This window comes from Aplidium turbinatum, chromosome 11, assembly GCF_918807975.1.
Source record: "Aplidium turbinatum chromosome 11, kaAplTurb1.1, whole genome shotgun sequence".
NCBI lineage: Eukaryota > Metazoa > Chordata > Ascidiacea > Aplousobranchia > Polyclinidae > Aplidium > Aplidium turbinatum.
In genome coordinates this window covers 25,009,636-25,028,613 of record NC_137482.1, presented here as the reverse complement: position 1 = coordinate 25,028,613, position 18,978 = coordinate 25,009,636, and the positions used below count along the sequence as shown (strand labels likewise).

At 39.3% G+C, this 18,978-nt stretch overlaps 1 protein-coding gene across 1 annotated transcript in view; it reads left to right on the top strand.

Annotated features, from left to right (window-relative positions):
• LOC145780355 (arf-GAP with Rho-GAP domain, ANK repeat and PH domain-containing protein 1-like) overlaps positions 1–18,978 on the top strand; it is a 72,576-nt gene that overhangs the window by 11,038 nt on the left and 42,560 nt on the right. Inside the window, exons 4-9 of the mRNA XM_082592056.1 lie at positions 3,774–3,974; positions 8,486–8,529; positions 11,129–11,210; positions 11,930–12,112; positions 18,372–18,541; positions 18,686–18,763. Coding sequence (XP_082448182.1) covers positions 3,774–3,974; positions 8,486–8,529; positions 11,129–11,210; positions 11,930–12,112; positions 18,372–18,541; positions 18,686–18,763 — 758 coding nt within the window. The remainder of the gene's footprint in view (positions 1–3,773; positions 3,975–8,485; positions 8,530–11,128; positions 11,211–11,929; positions 12,113–18,371; positions 18,542–18,685; positions 18,764–18,978) is intronic.

Here is an 18,978-nt window from a genome sequence, read left to right as displayed (position 1 = left end):
CTGAACATTCAAGAATATATTTCCAAAAAAATTACCGAAAAAAACTTGTTTTCAATGGCACAGGCAAGGCCCAAAGTTCAATGTTTCATTTATTTTTAATTTTTTTCAAAATGATCAAAAAGTGCATACACTGCTCGAGAATACGTCACTATCGACAGCAATAACAAAAGGCACGTTAACACTAACATCAGATCTGATGTTTTGAGCAAACTGTCTGATATTTTGATGTTGAAATCTGATGTTTTGATGTACATACATACATAGCCTACATCAGTTAAATCGCCCGCAGTAATAATTATTGCTCGATCAGCTAATTGCTTGTCCATAGTGACGTAGAATGTACAGTCGCACGCTTCGCTGTTCAAGCCCATTCTCGTTTTGAAAGCTCTGACAAAAGCACGCTCGGAATGCTGATCAGACCGCAATGGGGCAAAATTTTATTGAAAATTGTCAGGTTTTTCCTTTAGTATCCCTTGAAGAATCGAACAACGCAAAACTGCTGAAACAAAACGTTTTAATTGAGTGAAAGAATTTTATGGTAGCATGTTAAACACAAAGAACGTGTATAATCGCCAAGTCAGGTTTTTCCTTTAGTATCCCTTTAAAATTTTGCCTGTCACGTGACGATATCCTGTTACTTGATTGGAGTAGATGAATATATTAGGTTTCAGAAAATTATTCTTGCACAGATTAGAATATGTTAGATTTTACTCACCAATTATTTCGAAAACCATACTACATTGGGGCACAATGTTTTGTCAGGAGATGCATAAAGTCTTCAAAAGTAGAAAAATGCAAAAAAGTCATTTTTGGCAAAATGGCGGATATTAGGTTTACCAAAATCACGGCAGACTGCTTCCCTGGTACGGATTTGTAACGTCGCTTTATTAAATTCAACATCCCAGTCCTTCCAGCACCGCGGTGGAGTGATTTTCTCCGCTGGAAAAGACGAGCTGAAGCTAAAGTGGACAGGACAGCAACTCGCATTTTAAATTGCTCGTGTTGTTGAAAGATGCGTAACAATAAATTTCACCTAGAACGAGTTTTTTTTAGCGACTTTGAAATTGCAGTTTAAACGAATGATATCATTCATTTTGACGTCACAAAGTACTTCCTGTGTCAGCTTAAGTTAAGATAAAAGTAGCCGGAGCAGTAGCGGTAACTTTAGCCCGACGAGTAGCAGTAGAGCAGGGGTTTGGCAGTCACTTTGTTTTTAGCGCGTACCCTTTAAAAAAAATTTTTGTTTGCATGGACCCTCTTTATGGCCTAGTCCGAGAAACTTTTTTGATCAGCATGAATTGGACATAAATTAAAATGAATTGGTAACAAAATTTATTTCTATTTGAATAAGGACCTTCTGATGATCCTCCTTTTACGGTGAAACAAGCTGTCAAGGGTTTAGAGAGTAGTAGGCCTAACTCTATTTGATTTCAGGTAGAAAAATTTATGTTTTATTAAATTTAAGAAATAGCGAATGCAGATTGTTTTTCAATATCTTCGATTTAATTTCATTAATGTGAAGAATGCTTCTGTTTGTCTTCAATAAAAACATGAAATTGTGGCTTCGTCTTTGATAGGGCAACAGTGGCAACACGCTTGTCATCCTTTGCACGAAACCGCTTTTAACTCTTTGTTTTGATAGTTACCATAAGGATGAAAATCCTGACTCACATAAATATGTAGTCGCAAAAGGGATTATAGCAGCCATGGCTCTCTTTACCAAAAGGGGATATGCATAAACCTTTCACAATCCCTAACCTAGCTGACGTCTAGCTTAGCTGCAACTAATAAATTTTTTACAATGTTCAAAAAGCGGCAAAATCAAAAATGTGGAAAGTGACATAGCCTAATAAACGTAGGCTACGTAACAAAAAACAGTAGCCTAGGTCAGTGTTTCTTAAACAGGTGAATGGTTCACCCCAGGGTGAATAAAATTTTTGAAGGGGTGAACCAACCAAAAGGGGTGAATAAGGGTGAACCGTCAGAAATAGATGATAGCTTGCGAACAGGAGAGATATTCCGGGTATTCAACCTGTTCAGTGAACAATTTTCTGCAGTAAATCGACTACTGAACTTGTTTTTTGGTGTGTTTTTGGTTATTGTAAAAGTCAAGTTGGTTTGCATTGAGTGTATAAGTACAAAAATTTGGTGACTGTGTTTTGTAGCTTTATATCTCTGGACTCCAGAAATTGTAGATTTGCAATGGTAAAAGTTAGCTTGAGTTGATTCTAACAAAAATCGAAACAACCTAAGTCATTTTGTGCTGTTAGAGATAGTTTTGTCATATCATGAGACAAGGGTGAATGAAATCTGGAGATAGATGCTAGGGGTGAACAAAACTAAAAACGTTTAAGAAGCACTGGCCTAGGTTACAATGCGATAACAATTATATGGAAACCCCAAACTGGAAATCATCAGCGCTATTTGAACTGAATCTCTTTTCTTTTGAAAAATTTATTCCATTTTTGAAATTATACACTAAGATTTCCATTGGGCCTTCATGGACCCCATAAAACTAGTCCGCGGACCCCTTGGGGATCCACGGACCCCAGTTTAAGAACCCCTGCAGTAGAGGATAGCGCGCTACTTTTATCGATTGGTAGCGGGTAGTGCGCTAATTTTAAAGTAGCGGATGCCCACCTCTGCCTGTCATTCATCTGAGAAGGTGTTCTTGACAAACAGAACAAATGCTTGAGAGTTGGTGGCCAGTTCCTTTTTCTCGGCCGCCCTTCCGTCAGAAAATCCGCCTACTTAATTTATTACACCCTAGATAGAGTTGAACTGTGTTTTTCAACAACTAGAAGCTGAGATTTAAACGAGAATCGTATGATCTTAAATCGCCTTATTCGCTGAGCCCCAGAAAGCAACTATAAGGTCTCAGACTTGAAAGATTATTTTCTCAAAACGTGGATAAATCAATTCCTGCAATGCCTTAACGAGCCCTCATTTTCAGCCAACCATAAAAAAGACGAAAATATACAGTATTTGTGTCGTGTAGGTTGCATGGCGGAACAATCCGTTAGAAGGTTTGTTGTCAACCTGTTTATATTGTTGGCCTGGAGAGTCAAAAATGTTGTAATCCTAGTATTCGTCTGATCATACAAGGTATCAAATGAGTGAAGATATTCACCTCTCAAACCTTTTTGCGACTACAAACAGAGTATTATTCCAAATCGTTAGCGAGCAACGGTTAGCAGCTAACATTACCTTAGGCTACCACCTTAGGCTACCACGTTTTTACTTTTTTATATTACGCTTCCTTGTCTGGAATTTATATATAGTGCAGGCTACACGGTACAGACTGGCCGGTTGTTTAACTCAACTACGTCTTTCAACTGATTCTCATAATTTCGCAAATTTTATAATGCGGAAAGTTTATTTTTATCAACAAAACTATTCTTGTAGCAACTAGGGGACTTTAAGAGTCTGGTAAATTATCTTTGGTTCTTTAGAGACGTTTTCTCTTTATTTCTTGAAAACTTGCTTTTTATGATACAAAATGTTTAAGCTCACAACATCCGGACCATAGCTTGAGATGTTATTGGGAAGGTGGCCAACATTATGACGTGAAAACTTCAACGAAATCGTTAATCGGTTAATTTTCGACGTTTTATCGAAAATTAACAAAACAACCTCACTAAGAGCTTAGATATCACCTTAATACAATCAATTGCACTGACAAACGAAGCCGCATAAGTTAGCCGTGTTGTTGCTTTCGACTTTTATTATAGGCGTGCTGCGATGATGGAATGAATACACAATAAATATTACAGATTCATAGCTCTAGTGAGGAGAGTCTTGAAGCAATTGGCTCTGACGCGTATAAGCATCACAAGAGAGCGACGTCGATCAGTGACAATAAGATCACTAGCAGTGGCTCGTTTGGGTCAGCTGACCTAGTCGACGCACAGCTATTGGATGACCAATCAGTCAGTTCCACCAATGAAATGCAAACACCTTTCAACATAACAACCGTAAGTGCAAAAGTTTGAAATTTGTAGCCTACAGGGTTCGTGATACGGAATATTGAAAATTGTTAAACACCAAGCATTTGTACTTCACGAAGTAGCTTTGTATGTTAGTCAATGTGATGTGAACAATGAACACTTGTTTAGCCGACGTTTGAATAAAGTAACCTTATGACTTTCGAGAAGTGTTTACACAACGAAACGCTTTCTTTAGTTTCTTCGCCGAAACGAATCATTAAGTTTAAAAATCAAGAAAACTCTTTCTTGCTGTTGGCCAAGCCTTCTGTGATTTCAAGTTGGTTTGCAATTTTTTAGAACCCAGGAAAGGTGAATTTGCAGTTTTCAGATGTCAAATAACTGACCAATTACCGACTTGTTGTTCCTGCATGGTGGACTCTGGATGATAGCGCCATAACTTATCTGATTATTTGGTGCATGCATTTTTGTTCCTCATATAATATTCAGGAATAGTGTTTTAATATTTAAGGTGAGATGTCGAGGTCAAGCGATTGAATATTTGACTTTACCCCAATGTCTGTAGATGTTGATTCAACGCAACTTAGAGTTTTGTGCTGCAGAGCAGGTGGAATAACACAGTTTGGGTAAAGAAGTTCCTTTTTCAACAATAAACAATCAAAAGCAAGCAACAACATGGCAATTAACAGGATGAAGGAATAAAATAATGTAAACATTTTCAGCTACACATCTCGTCTTTGTCAAGCGTTAGAAAAACTGATTTGCATTCAGAACTAGGCATGATCTTGATCCAAGATCATTATGTTTTGTGTGATCTTGATCTTGAAGAACAGTAAGATCAAGATCTCTTTAAAATTGAAGTTTACTTACAAGATACTGCAGAGGCATTTTTAGATTAGTGGCATAGTGGTAAATAGTGTCGGGTCCATGTCATTTAGGTGCAGACAGTTGGAAGAATTTACGAACTGAGCATCTAGTTCAGTGTTTCCCAAACTTTTTTTTACTAGCGCCCCCCTGGACAACGAACAGAGCATCAAACGCCCCCTTTGACAAAAAAAAGTCAAACCAAAGTTATTCTCCATTCATTACAACTTAAAGACCAATTCTAATGAGACGGATGAGGTTGGTGCAGATCAGCCTCTTGATATCAGGTTTCACTTTGGATAGGAACAATCTTAAGTCTCCCCGTCTGACTATGCCAAGACGGTTTCTTTTGTTATCCAGAAGCGTTGTTACGGCACTGAAAGCACGCTCCAAGAAGTATGAGCTGGGAAAGGCAATGATAAAAACTTTGACCCGATTCCGCACGTGAGGGTATTTCTCTTTGATTTGGTTCTGTTGCCAGAACGATTGATACGAGATATTGAACTTCGGTTTGAGTGCAAAAACGCTTTGCAATTTTATCAGTTCCTCCTCAAGAATTCCATATTCGGAAATATCACAGAATGGGTCGATTATCCAGTCATGGATTTCTAACTGGAATACATCCTGGAATCGAACTCCCATGCCTTTGTGGACTTCTTCAAGATGATTGCTGTACGTCTCTACATCAACATCGGGTATGCCTTTGTCACTGGTATCAAGTTGATGCAAGCTTGAGCATTGGAAAAATTCTCGTCTGGCTAAATTTCGCTGATACAACACGAGCTTATTTCGTTACCCTGAAGGGATAATTTTGATTCATTAAATTTGGAAAATATGTCTGACAAGTAGGCGATATTATTTCTCACAACCAGGACGTCATTCGCAAGGCCAGGGTCACAACTATTTAGAAATTTCACAATAGTTTCAATCAGGGAATAAAATCGTGCAAGGCAATTTCTCTTGGAAAGCCATCGTACTTCGGTGTGGAGTAGTAAGCGCTCAAAAGCTTCATCGTTCTCATTGCACAATCGTTTGAATAAAGCGTGTATTCACAGCGTGCGCTTTAATTTTATTCACTGATTTGATGACAGTCTTCAAAGATAAATTAAGACGAATGCTAGATCAAAATACTCTCGGAGTGTAAGATCGGATTTGCGTAATCGCAGTGCTTGCAGCGCACTGCAGCGCACTTGCAGCGCAGTGCTTCGCAGTGCTTCAAATTATCATGCGTTATGCGTTACGTTACGACCTCAACTAACTTGTAAGGCAATGCGAAGCGAGGTTGCCCACATAATTACCACAATATTTGCCACGGAGCTCTTATAGTCACCGTCTTCTTTTGTATTTCTTTGAAGCGAAACATGACAAAAATGCTTTGCAATCCTCTTCTTGTAACTGCCCCGATTTACTCTCAGCGCCCCCCAATCGCCCACTTTATAACCAGCGCCCCCTTCATGGTCGCCAACGCCCCCAGGGGGGCGCTGGCGCCCACTTTGGGAACCACTGATCTAGTTCATCAAAGGCCGCATCGGCTATGATAGTGCAGAAAAGAAGTTATAGATGCCTGCCAAATAGGTGAGCGCGCTGAGGAGTCGGGATATTTAGGTGCTGCACACTGTGCAGCCCAGTCATTTAGGTGCTATTCGGGAAATACTAAATTTTTTACCGGCGTTAAGGTAGGCTATGTTTTATCGTTTTTAAACCTATTCCGGGTGTTTGACGAAAGACTAAGTTACTCTTCACTCAAGCTTACCACCCGCTTGAATACACGGTATGTTTTTACTGATGTTTGGCGTAGTTAGGCTATTAGTTAACTTAATAGAAGTAAACTCAGCCATGTTCGGAAGCTTGAATAATTTATTGATAAAGCTTTTGCCGATACAAACCTGAACTAACAACAAATGAATGCAGGATACTCGCATTAACAAAACTACATATTTTTCTGTTCAATATAATGAATAGACTTTACTGGGAATAGCACCTAAATGACCAGGAGCTGCACCTAAATATCTTGACTCCACAGAGTGCCCACCTTATTCGGCAGGGACCTAACTGTCTGCACATAAACGACGTGCTCCACCAATGACCAACATTCCACTGTTAATATAATATGTGTCCAAGAAAAATCGATTCAAAGTTTCAATCTAATTTGGTCAAGGTTGCCTTTTCAAAATTTAAAAAGTTTTCTGTGTTTGTCATAATTAATAAGTCAACTTAATTACGTATATACCTTATGTTGAAGTATGATAAAAAAAACTTTTTTCACAAATATGTTATGTATATTTAAAAAAAATCTTTGTTTTCTTTGATGCAATTTTAGATGTTTAGGCGGTTTTAAAAAATGAACTTTATAGCCGACTTTGGTCATGTAAAGCGGTTTATTGCAGTAAATCAAGCAAAGCAAGAATTGGTTAGGGTCTGAGTAGAAACAAATCTATTCAATGTGAAAACATATGCGGCCTCTTTTCTGTATAGCTTTGTATTTTTGTTTGAAACGGCTTATGTGGCCGCAGAACATTTTAATAATGCAGACAACAGTATCAAGGTTGCCAGATGGGTAAATGGTGCAATAAACATTGATATAATCTGGTGAAAGTTGAAAATACTCAGCAACACAAATAAAAGCTTTCAATATGAACCTGACAAAAATGTGGTGAAAAATGATGCAGTTCAAAGGTGTTTTTTTAAAAACAAAAGTCATAAAACTAATTGCAAATTTTGTGACTTTCAGTACCAGGAGGCCTACTGTAATTACCCTCGGCCTTGGGTGTGACATTGTGATGCTATGCGAACTACGACATAGATTTTTTTGCTATATTGTTGATCAAAAACTTCATTTTTTGAAGTAGGCTACATAAGAGTGATCTTGAAAATGATCTTGATCTTCAAGATCACGTATTCTTGATGATCTTGATCTTCAAGATCACCAAAATCGGTGATCTTGCCCATCTCTGTTAACGTTAAATAAGAAATCCCAGAGAATGTCCGTTTTTTTGGGCAATAATGTATTTTCACTGTCATGTCGTATTTAATCTCAGCCAGTTTTTTAAAGGCTTAGCAAAGGTTAGATATATAGCCGAAAAATGTTTGCAGTTTAAGTTTCTTATCATGTTAAATGCCAAGTTTAAGTTAAATATGGATTTTTGTCAGCTGCAGACAACCGAGGAAGTGTGGCAAAGTTAAACAACTATTTGATAACTGGATAATAGCAAATCTATGAACTTTAGTACATCTCCGTCAAGTCGACAAGATTGTGATAATGTTAGAAATTGCCACGCTGGGTCGTGGGTCAATGAAGCATTTGACTATTCATTGAACCAGTCCAGCGTCTGTGCACAACTGTCCACCCCCACTTCAGCGACGCCTTAAGGAGAACACTCAGTAAAGGTTTGAACAGTTTCTTGGATGAAAACTTGAAGTCACCATTACGGTTAGCTTGCCAAGTTGCTTGACGTCGTCTTACGTATTTTCTGCGTAATTGCGTTGGTCGTCACGTCAGTGCGTCGCACGAAAAGAACCAGGCGAACACTTTTGTGTGAATTCATGCAGAAGAGGAATTGAAGAGAAATATTGTTCCAACATGGAAGTACAAATGTTTTTTGATGTATTTTATAACATTACTTAATTCAACAATAATTCAAGACCTTCCAAGCAGACAGTTGTTGTTTTTGTTTCAGTTTCAGAAGAAGACAAAGCGGGGTTGGCTCCACAAGCAAGGAGGGTGAGTACATGAATGACGTCATGGTGACACAGGGCTGCCACTTTAAACCAAACAAATATAACTCTTCAATAAGTTTCTTCACAAACCATTTCCTGTCGCGCCCAACAAACGCTGAATGCGATAACTTTCCACTATGAGTCACAATCACCGGTTACCTTGTGAAACCATAAAGGTGAATTCTATCAAAACGGGGAAAAGGGAGCAAAATAGCTCCATAACTTTATATTTTTTATTTTGATAAACTAATAATTTTGCCACCACTAAAGCAACTTTGTCAATAATCTTTTCACTTATTAGGCTATCAACAGTTATGGGATTTTTTACTCGGTTGCCTCAACCGTCTATTACAGAAATATACCGCTGAGATTTGTAGAAGTACTTTTTTAATTTCTCTGGGATAGCATAAAAAACTCTCATTTTATTATCTGTTATAGCTTGTGAAATTATGCAATTGGAGAGCATGGTACTTGATTATCTTTGCTTTGGCGAGACTCGAGCAACGTTGTAGTACATTACATGTAGAAGCGGGTTAATGAGCCTCACCTTGTGTGGCGTGGAGTCATTGCACTTTGTCCACCTTTGATACGAAGAGCTTATTTATTTAGACTCCAGAACAGTATATCCTCTTGTTTACCTCAGGGCTCACCCGTAAAGGTGATTCCCATACTTGAATCTAAGTATCGGGGCGATGAGAGATAAGATTCTCATTACACTAAGCCTTCGTCATTAACGAGAGTAGGGTGGCCAGTTCCGTGCACGGACATTTTGCCGAAAGGACATTTTGCCGAAAGACATTTTGCCGAAAGACATTTTGCCGAAAGGACATTTTGCCGAAAGACATTTTGCCGATGGACAAATTGCCGAAAGGACTAAAGTTGTGAACGATAGACTAAAAGTCATTGTGGAGAATATCGATACATATAACACAAAAATGAGTTTCGGCAAAATGTCCATTTAGCAAAATGGCTTTCGGCAAAATGTCCTTTCGGCAAAATGTCTTTCGGCAAAATGTCTTTCGGCAAAATGTCCTTTCGGCAAAATGTCCGGGTACCGGCCAGTTCCTTTCACTCAGCCGCCTTTCCTTTAGCAACTAGGTCCACCCAAATTATTCAACCCTGGGTAGAGGTGAGTGGTGTTTGTCAACAAGCAGCTTAAGCCAGGAGTCGAACCAGGATTGCATAATTGGAAAGCGAGCGCCTTATATCCGCTGCGCCATCTCATGGCTCACTTGTAGACATCTGAAAACGTGGTGGCGCACAGGGAAACAAAGCGAGCGCAAATTGTTTGAGCATCATTCCGATATTTCTCTTAAATTGCAAGTTTTGATGACATAGGCCACATAGCAGCCTTATTAAAGTACTGCATGCTCAATGAAGCCAAAATAGAAAGAAAAAACATTTCTTTCATTGATTTAACGTCTGCGGATGTAAAAAAACAGTTCATTTTCTGTCTGTGCGGTTTTATTTATTGTCGCTCTACAGTCTACAAGAGCTGCTAAGGTCTTTCAGCGACATGGCTCATTTTTAATTTTGTATCAGGTTTACAATGTCATCACATTATTACCCGACTTAGTCTCACTGTGTTATGCAAGAAAGAACACAATCAGTAGCCTACCGTTTTAAAGTCCTCAGTTCGACCCGAACTGGAATCGATCTCAGATCTATCAGTGCCAGAGTCGAAGGGAAACCACTCGGCCACTGAGCTGGTTCAGTCCATCAGTGATAAATCACGTAAATGTGACTTGAAAACGAAATAAGATCGGCTACATACTGAATCCTATTTTTGGATTCGAATTTATTCAAATAATTTAGGATTCGAACCCACTATTCCAAATTGCCCATCTCTAGTCCAACACCAGTCACGACTCCGAGAACGAATTTTTGGTTTGTTGATGCCATCGAGTCAAACTTCGGTGCGGAAAGACAACTCTATTGTGGAGGACGTTTTTCAGACAAACGCAAGCCCTTGAGCTTTCCCTGTGACGATTTAAAACGTAGTTTCATTAAATGCAACTCCCCATTCCCTTCAGTGTTACGGTGGAGATACCTTTCTCTTCAGGACGTGCTGAAGCCCAAGCGGGAAGGGCTCAGCGACTTGCATTTCTAAATGCTCCTGTTTTTGAAATATGCGTAGCAATAAATTTCACCTAGAACGTGTTTTCTATAACACTTTGAAATGGCAGTTTAAACGAATGATATTATTAGCGAGTGCTACTTTGGCCCGAGTAGCGGTTGTGGGTAGCGCGCTACTTTTAATGTAGCGGATGTGCACCTCTAAAAACAGGTTACGCTCAGAATGCACCAAAATGTAAGTTTTATTTTTTCCTGAAGAGGCCCCCCAAAACCTCCACGCTTTCATCGTCTTCAACGAAGCTGCGGCCCCTCTTTCACAACTGACCAGCCGCTAGTAGCCTACATGTTAGTTGTAAGTTAAGGGTTAAAGCATTATGTGGCTCTAAAAATTTAGGCTAATTATCAGGAATTCTTGGTATTTCGAAACAAAAATATTAAATCAACTTTTTTTATGAAAAGATTTCTTTTGTTTTTACCAAATAAAAATGTTTTCTACCAGCACCGTTGTAATCATATCAATACAACAGGCACGAAGGACGGGGGGCGCTTCGCAAGCGTTGGGCGGTGTTCGATGGCGACGAGTTGACTTACTACGAGAGCGACATGAAGGTTGGTGCATCAGTTTATTAACTAGCAAAACACTTTTGATGGGTTGTTGATGGGAAGCATTATTTTCGGTCTGACAAAGTCTATTGTAGTTATTCCTGGCACTTTACTTGTAGAGGCTTTGAACCATTAGCTCGGATAGCTTAGGGTTAACCCATCCGCCCCGATAGCTCAGTGGTTACGCGCCCGGCTCAAAATCACGCGGCGCTGGTTCGACTCTCGGGGTGTGCGCTTGAGCAACGCATTCTAAGGACTGCTGTCCATTCAGCGGCATCTAATGGATGGAATAATTCCCCGGCAACAAGACTTGACAAGATGACAAGAGAAGACTAACTCTGTCAATCTAATCGGCCCTGCGTCAAGAGCCTCTACAAGTATGCGAAACTACCAGGAATAACCAATCAAGGCTTTGTCAGTCCGAGGATAAAAATTCAAAACCAACCAACCACTGACGAAGACTTGGTTATCGAGTTTGACAGAGTGAAATATTCTTTTGTTGAAGTGTTGTTGTTGGGGAATTATTTCATCCATTAGACGCTGCTGGTTAGAGAGCAGCCTGACATGTCACGTTTCCACTCCTTAGTCAAACCCCCGTTGCTTGGTTTTGCCGTTTTTGTTTGGAGAACCGTATACTTATTCTCTGAGATACTGGAGGGATTTTAAAATGTTTTGTTGTTTGTTGAATCGCTCTCTCATTGTGATTCTTCATCACATTCTCATAGATGGAAATCAGCAAAGGAATCATTCCAGTCGACGTCATGCTCCGCATCCAAGTGCTGCAGAGTGACTCCAAGGTCTTCCACATCCAAACCAAAGGAGGGAGGAAGTACATTTTCCACGCGGACAGTTCAGAAGAACAAACTCTCTGGTCGTCTACACTTGTAGCATCAAAGATGATTCACGAGGTTAATTTAATTTAAGTAGAACGAAATTTCCGTTTGGTTAAAGCAAGGTTGCGCAATATCTGGCCAGGCTAGCTAAAGTCACAAAGCTCTGCTTCTTTTTTTGATATTAATACTCAGCTCAAAAAGCAAGAAAGCGGCCGGACATGGGTTCATTCTGTTTTCACCATAAAAACCTTGTGATCTAACAGTAGATCACCACTACCAGCTGCTGAGTCTGTCAAGTCAACCATGCTTTATGCGCATGACCTTAAACAATACTCGTCAACTGACTTGCTTTCTGTGAGAAAACAAAGTAGTGACGTAGTTTCCAAGATAGCGATTTATTCATGATGTCACAAAGGCTCAGTTGCCGAGGCTCAGCACACTGCATCTCCAACACAGCTTTTCTCATGATGTTGATCGTCTGGGTTCGTGCCAGTGTTCCAACGACCGAGAGGAAGCTCGCTGCGCTCTTAGGATCGAAAAAGAGGGCGAGGTTGTTGTTGGTTGCCCAAGCGGCCAGACTTTCTCCGTTGTTGTTGATGATGGAGTTGTAGCCCCAGTCAGTGTGGTGGCAGTTAAAGTCGCCAGCGTAGAGGCTGGGGTGGGGGAACACTAGGATGGCTGTTGATGTAAGATAATCTCGATAATCAATAGCTTAACCAATACAAGACCGTATTTACTGCTTTCCAAACGTTCGACATGGGGCTTACCTCTACCTAGGGACCCACTCATATTTAGTTTGTGCAGCGGTTTTCGACTTGTAATTTTACATTTTTAATAAATTTTCTCGCCGCTTTGCTCGCTCAACCACAATTTGTTCATCTCGGCGATATTGGGCAAGCATAGATGGAGGGAGTGAAAAGTTTTTTGTGTTTAAAAAAAAAAACTAACAAAATGATACAATATGCCGAAGAACACTGCTCACTCAAATAGCCTGGTTTTTTAGTAATTAGATTGATAAATTCTAATGTGAATCGAGATAAGTTATGAAGTGAAAATACTATCGCTAAAGGTCGAGACACCTCATGCAAATTTTCGAAATTCTAGCCTGTTAAAAGGCTACACCACACTAGGCTATACAAACTTTCAAGAAATAAATTATTATTGAATTCCTTCTGTGGCGGTGAATACAATTGTTTTGAAGTGGTAAGCCAATTTAAATTTTAAACAAACCTTTTACCCCTATCCAATTTTAGTTTGATGAATTTGGTTACATACTAAGTGTGCATCTTGATAAAAAATATTACTCCTAAAAATCAAAATGAATAAACGAGATGGTATTCACACGGCCCTGACAACAACAAAATATATTCAGATATTGCACTGAAAAAATTAATATAAACAGAGTTGATTGCTTTGCTGCGACACAATTTTATCTTTTGAGTTTTGTTTCGTGTTTTGTGTGTGTTTGTAAAGCGCAAAAGTGTTCTATGACACAACAATACTGGGCTAAATAGGCTAAATAGGTTAGTAGGCTGGCGCAATATGTTTTTAACAATACGCAGATTTACTCCCGATGTTAGTGATATAATGCATCGCTGATTTGAAGCGATATGTTTGATGCTTGTGCTAAATTTGGCCTTCTTCAATCGCCTCTAGCCTTGCATCAGCCTCAATACATTTTCCTTTTCTTGTTTTTGCGTCATCTTGATCAATTTCAACAATCAAAAGCAATTGATTTTTTTGTCGGCCATAGTAACTGACCATTGCCAGGTCAGTGGCCGAGTAGTTGCGCCTCTGGCTTGGGTGATGGACTGCTGCTCGATCTAAGATCGATTCCTGGTCTGGTCAAACCGAAGACTTTAAAAACGGTACCGATTGCTATATTTCTTTCATATCGCAGTGAGAATAAGTCGGGTGATAATGTGAGTCGAGTACAGTAATACAAGACCTTAGCTGTTGTAGAGCGACAATAAATAAAACCATAACATTATTATTATGGTTTCTAGCACTAGTTGCAACGTTCATCTGATGAAATTGAAAGTAAAATTAACAACAAACTAGATGGTTTATTCAGTGGCGTAACAACGCAATATACCGCCTTTGGATTTTTGCACGAAACGCCGCCCCTACCTCCCCTTGACACCGTTGTAAAAGCTGATTAAAATTCCACACAATAGAAGAATTAAAGAAGTTTTGTTTAATTTTATTGAAAGTTCAAAATAAAACCACTTCTTACACAGGCAGCTGAAGGATTCTTTGTCTTCTTTAATTACTGTAATCGCGGGCTTGAAATTTGAATGGCCCTTCTTTATTTTGAAACCTTTCGGGCCCTAATTTGATCATCTCAACTCTCATGTTATGAGTTAATGTTTCTAGCCAAGTAGCCAGCACATCGTTATGAGAATAATAGATAGCATCTGTTTTATCTTTATCTGACAGTGTTTCATTCACAGGCTGACTTCTTTCAATGATCAGTTTGTTATTGTTTTGTTCGAGGTAGCCTACACTTCTTCTTCCGTCTCAACTTGAGGTAGAGATTTAATGTGCTAATCTCTTCTGTTTTTTTAGCAGAGGCAATTTTTACGAACTTCAAAATGGCTCCTTCATTCTTTTTAGTTCCTCTTCTCTAGCTTTCTTTTTCTTTCTAAAAAATTTTTCGCTTTCTTTTAGTCTCTTCATAGGCAAAAAATAATTTAAAAAAATTGCAGCCTAAATCTTGTTCTGGAATCTGCAGCACATTAGTTAAAAACAATAACCATAATTGCAAATTTGTTGAGTTAAGCTAAGCGATCTATTTCAGACCTGAAACTTTAAACCTTTCACAAACCTAACCGATCTTCACACATGAAGATGGAGGAATCCCGTCTACCACAGACAGATGGTAAAGGTGGCCATTGACTCGATGAACTCACAGTCCATTCCTGTCTCCTCCCGAAAGTGAAATAAACTTAAAACTAATCTGAACTTAACTACCAAAGCTAAATTGATTGAACAATGCTATGGCTTACAAGTTACAACCGAAATTCTATCATTACTTCAACAGCATGAGTATCATTAAACCGTCACAAATACCACATGGTGAGGCACAACCTAAAAAAGTTGCAAATTAGTTTATAGACATAACTTGTTTAATTTTTTTGCTTCACTTAGATCAGTGTTAACTTAGGTCGTTTAAGTCTCTCCGAGAATAAATTAATGCGATTGTCTTTGTTCGTTTAAACTTTAAAACGTTATCATATTTTTCCGCCCTCTAGCAACGTGCCGCCCCTGGATTTATCCACAAGATCCAATGGGTAGTTACGCCACTGGGTTTATTGCTTCACTGACGTTTCGCGCATCATGACAATGCGCATCCTCAGAGCGAATAACATACAATTGTCCTGATGAACACCCAAACTTTTCAGTATTCAATTATTATTGTTATTATGATTGAGCAATCATGGTGCTGCAACAATGAAGCCTACACTACGCGAAAATGACTAAAATAGCGGTTGACAAAATTCAATGAAATAAAAGTCAGAATCAGAAAATGTTTTCTTAAAGTGTCATTACGTGATAACTTGCGAAGCAACTCGTAGTTTTGTGTTTAAAGAACCAAACCTTTTTTCAACGGTTTTTGATTGGTTGTTACTTCATTTGATTGACAGCATGTGGTTACGTCATGATCTTGCCGTTGGCGATTTGGCCAAAGTTTGGCTCAGCAGTGATGTTGACTGCTGAGAGTTTGCCTTGGTGTCGCATAGCTGCGTTGGCTCTGCGTGTTACAACGTAATTGAGATAGAAAGTGCGTGTTTGAAGAAGTGATGTCTTGGAAAAGGGGGGAGGGGGAGATCTTGTGTAATTGTTTTGTAAACTAAGCACAGACAGCAAATATAGTTCTATTTTCCAGAAAAGAATGCTACATCACTGTCGTTCTTGGTGCAGTTGTAGCAATGTTAGTTTGACGTATCGGTGCCTGAGTTGTGAGGAAGTAGCGAGTAGCGAGTTTATAAACAAATTGTATTCACTTTGTCGTTTAATGTTTTGTCGCAGTTGTGTCGCACATGACGTCAACATGAGAGTTCACGCTATCTGCTTCTTAATGCCAACGCAACAGGGCAGCTCTGTCTTGAGTTAAAACCAGTCTTGCTTTGCAAAACGCATCACCAAAATGCTTGTTTTGATTCCTTGTAGTGGTGAGCTCATTTGAGAAGTTTCATTGAAGTAAAACTTTAAGATTTTGAAACCTGGTAAAGATATTTCTCAAACTTAATAGAATTTTTTTATTAAATGGATACCAGTCACCTGTTGCCGGTTGCCTGTTGGCTTCATGGCGACAGCAGTTTACAACGGGTAGTTCCAACTTATTTTCTATACATGTCTCGTTTGCTTTTAAGCCTTGACTACTCAAGGCGGACTTTCTTCCCGTCCACTCAACCCAAACCAAATACCAGTCGCAAGTCCGTATACCACGGGAAAAGAGAAAAAAATAAGAATTTGAAATTTGGTCAAAGAAAGAAAACTTGTTAATGCTTCTTTACAGTTTTATATGACATCATAAAGGGTCGATGAAACAACTTTTCGCTTCTATCAACAGTTAACAAGCATTGTATTTTTGCGTTTGGTTGCACAGTTTGCACGCTAACGAACTGCTCTAATGCTCACATTGCATTCCCAAAGGTTTAATGAGACAGCATTGATTACGTCACAATCGAGAAGCACTGGTTCATGCAGTTGAGGTCAGAAATTTCAATGCTAAAGTTGCCATTGAAATAATTCGTACAATCGTTAGCTCTTACTTGCTAGTTTGCTACACACCGACTACTACAATTTAACTGGTTGCGAATTACATTTTCTTTTTTGAAGGAAGTTTCTTTCTTTTCCAACTAAATGAAGCATTACCTGAGATAAATATGTTTGCCTTGTTTTGTCTTGTTTGCCTTGATGAGATTGTAAGTTGTAGTCTAATCAATCACCTGATGACAGACTGGACACAATTGAGAAAACATAGAAATTCAACAATGAGGCTGAAGATCATTCGCAATTAAACAGTCCTTCCTGCCAGTGCAGGGTACTTGCGGTTGCAGCTCGAAGCTCAATCAGTTGTACAAACATTTTATCTATCTAATGTTTATTACTTTAAATTACTGGTATGGGACGTATTGCCTAGTCGGTCTTTCTCAAGGTTCATTTTCTCGTCGAAACGAAGAATAAGGAGCTTCCCGTATAATTATTTCGTTAAGTACAACAAGGATGTGCCCGAACTGGCGATTATCTGGCTGACGACTCCCAATTCAGTGAAACTTCCATCGGTGTGATTGTTGTTTACATGTGTGTTCATGATGTTGCTAACTGTTACAGTTTCGAGGATTGTTGAAAGTTTTGCAAAGTGTTTGACACTGTTGGTAGTTGCGCGCATCTGCACAATGCAGAGGAAATTCTTTGCCAATACAAAATAGTTAAAGACAATACAAGAACAATGCTGGCGGAAATACGCGAAAGCGCTCCACACACGCTAAACAAGCCTCGAATAGAGCGAAGTAAAACGGTTCCCAGCTTGGGAGTGGAGATACGTCACACAAGGAATGGGTCCTACAATGCTTGTGTAAGTGGAGATACAGCGGTGTAGATAGGATCAAGTTTACAATGCATTGAAGCATGTATGACGTCACAAACGTTTGAGGAAGAAGCTGATCACTTATGAGAGATGGAAATGGCTTGTCTACAACGTTTTGGCAACATCAAATTTCCATCAAAATAGCTCTAAAAGCACAAAAAATGTTTCTTCAGCCCACCCAGTTGCAGCAGATGCAAACATTCGAGTGTTTATTGCATCACAGCAAAGCCTGTAGCAGTAAAAAGCGATGAACAAGTTACTTGCCACCTGAAGTTGCACGTAGAAACAACCGCTTGGAGCAATCTTACTGCAATAGATTATATGCTTAGTGACGTCTAGTGGCTATTTTCTAACGTTGTTTCGGGGACAGTACTTTGCTGATGCTGTCTCAAGTCGTTGTTAGATGAAGAATCAACGCCAGCAAAGTGATGCTGCGCCATCAAGTATCATTGTGCTTCACTTTGCCACATTCCTCAGTCGCACTCAAATGTGTTTTTTTAGATTTTGCAAGAACTTTTTCCATGCGTGTATTGGAATTTGTTTTTCTTGCCATCCTGTTTGTTGTTTCTTCTGCTCCACCCATGCCCCGTCAACACATTGCGATAGGATGGTAGTTTTCACTGCTAAAAGTTATACGCCACCACCTTCTGGTAGACTCTGTGGGAAAAACTTTGCGGACTCAGTTTCAACCTTTTTAAATTACTCGATATGCTCTAAACTATCTTGTATTTTTTGCAGAAACAAGTCCAGGGCCAGTTCAAACCAGGAGGGTCCATGTACATGCCCTACAAAGAAGGGGCGTTGAAGATGGAAGGGATGCGTCAGAAGGCGTACCTTGCCACCAAAGGAGAGCAGCTTGCTTATTACAAGAGTCAGCATGAGTTCAACTTTGGCCAGCCTGTCACAAGGTTGGAGTCCTGTGAATATGATATGCAGACCTTTATAAAAGTGGGATGCATCGTTTATTAAAAAACTATTGTTTATCCAGATATTTGAGATTTGTAGAAAATGCTACTTTTGCGATGATGATGTTTGCACCTCCACTTTTTCAGGCTCTCGATGAAGATCGCCACAGTGAAAGATGTTGACAAGAAGAGATTCCAAGTTATTTTTCCCTTTCGAACTTTCACGTAAGTGTTGCCTCGTTCTACATAAGGCATTTCCCATAGCAGGACTCATCTCGACTCCGTCAAAGCGTTTGAGCTTTTTATTTGTGACGTAGCCGACCTGCTACAATTAGCGTGTAGTGTCAATGTCTAGATGGCTCAGATTGACGTTGTGGTTGAAACGTAATGTGCAATAAATTACGAGCGTAATGTAAAAACGTTTCATGACTTTCCTTGCT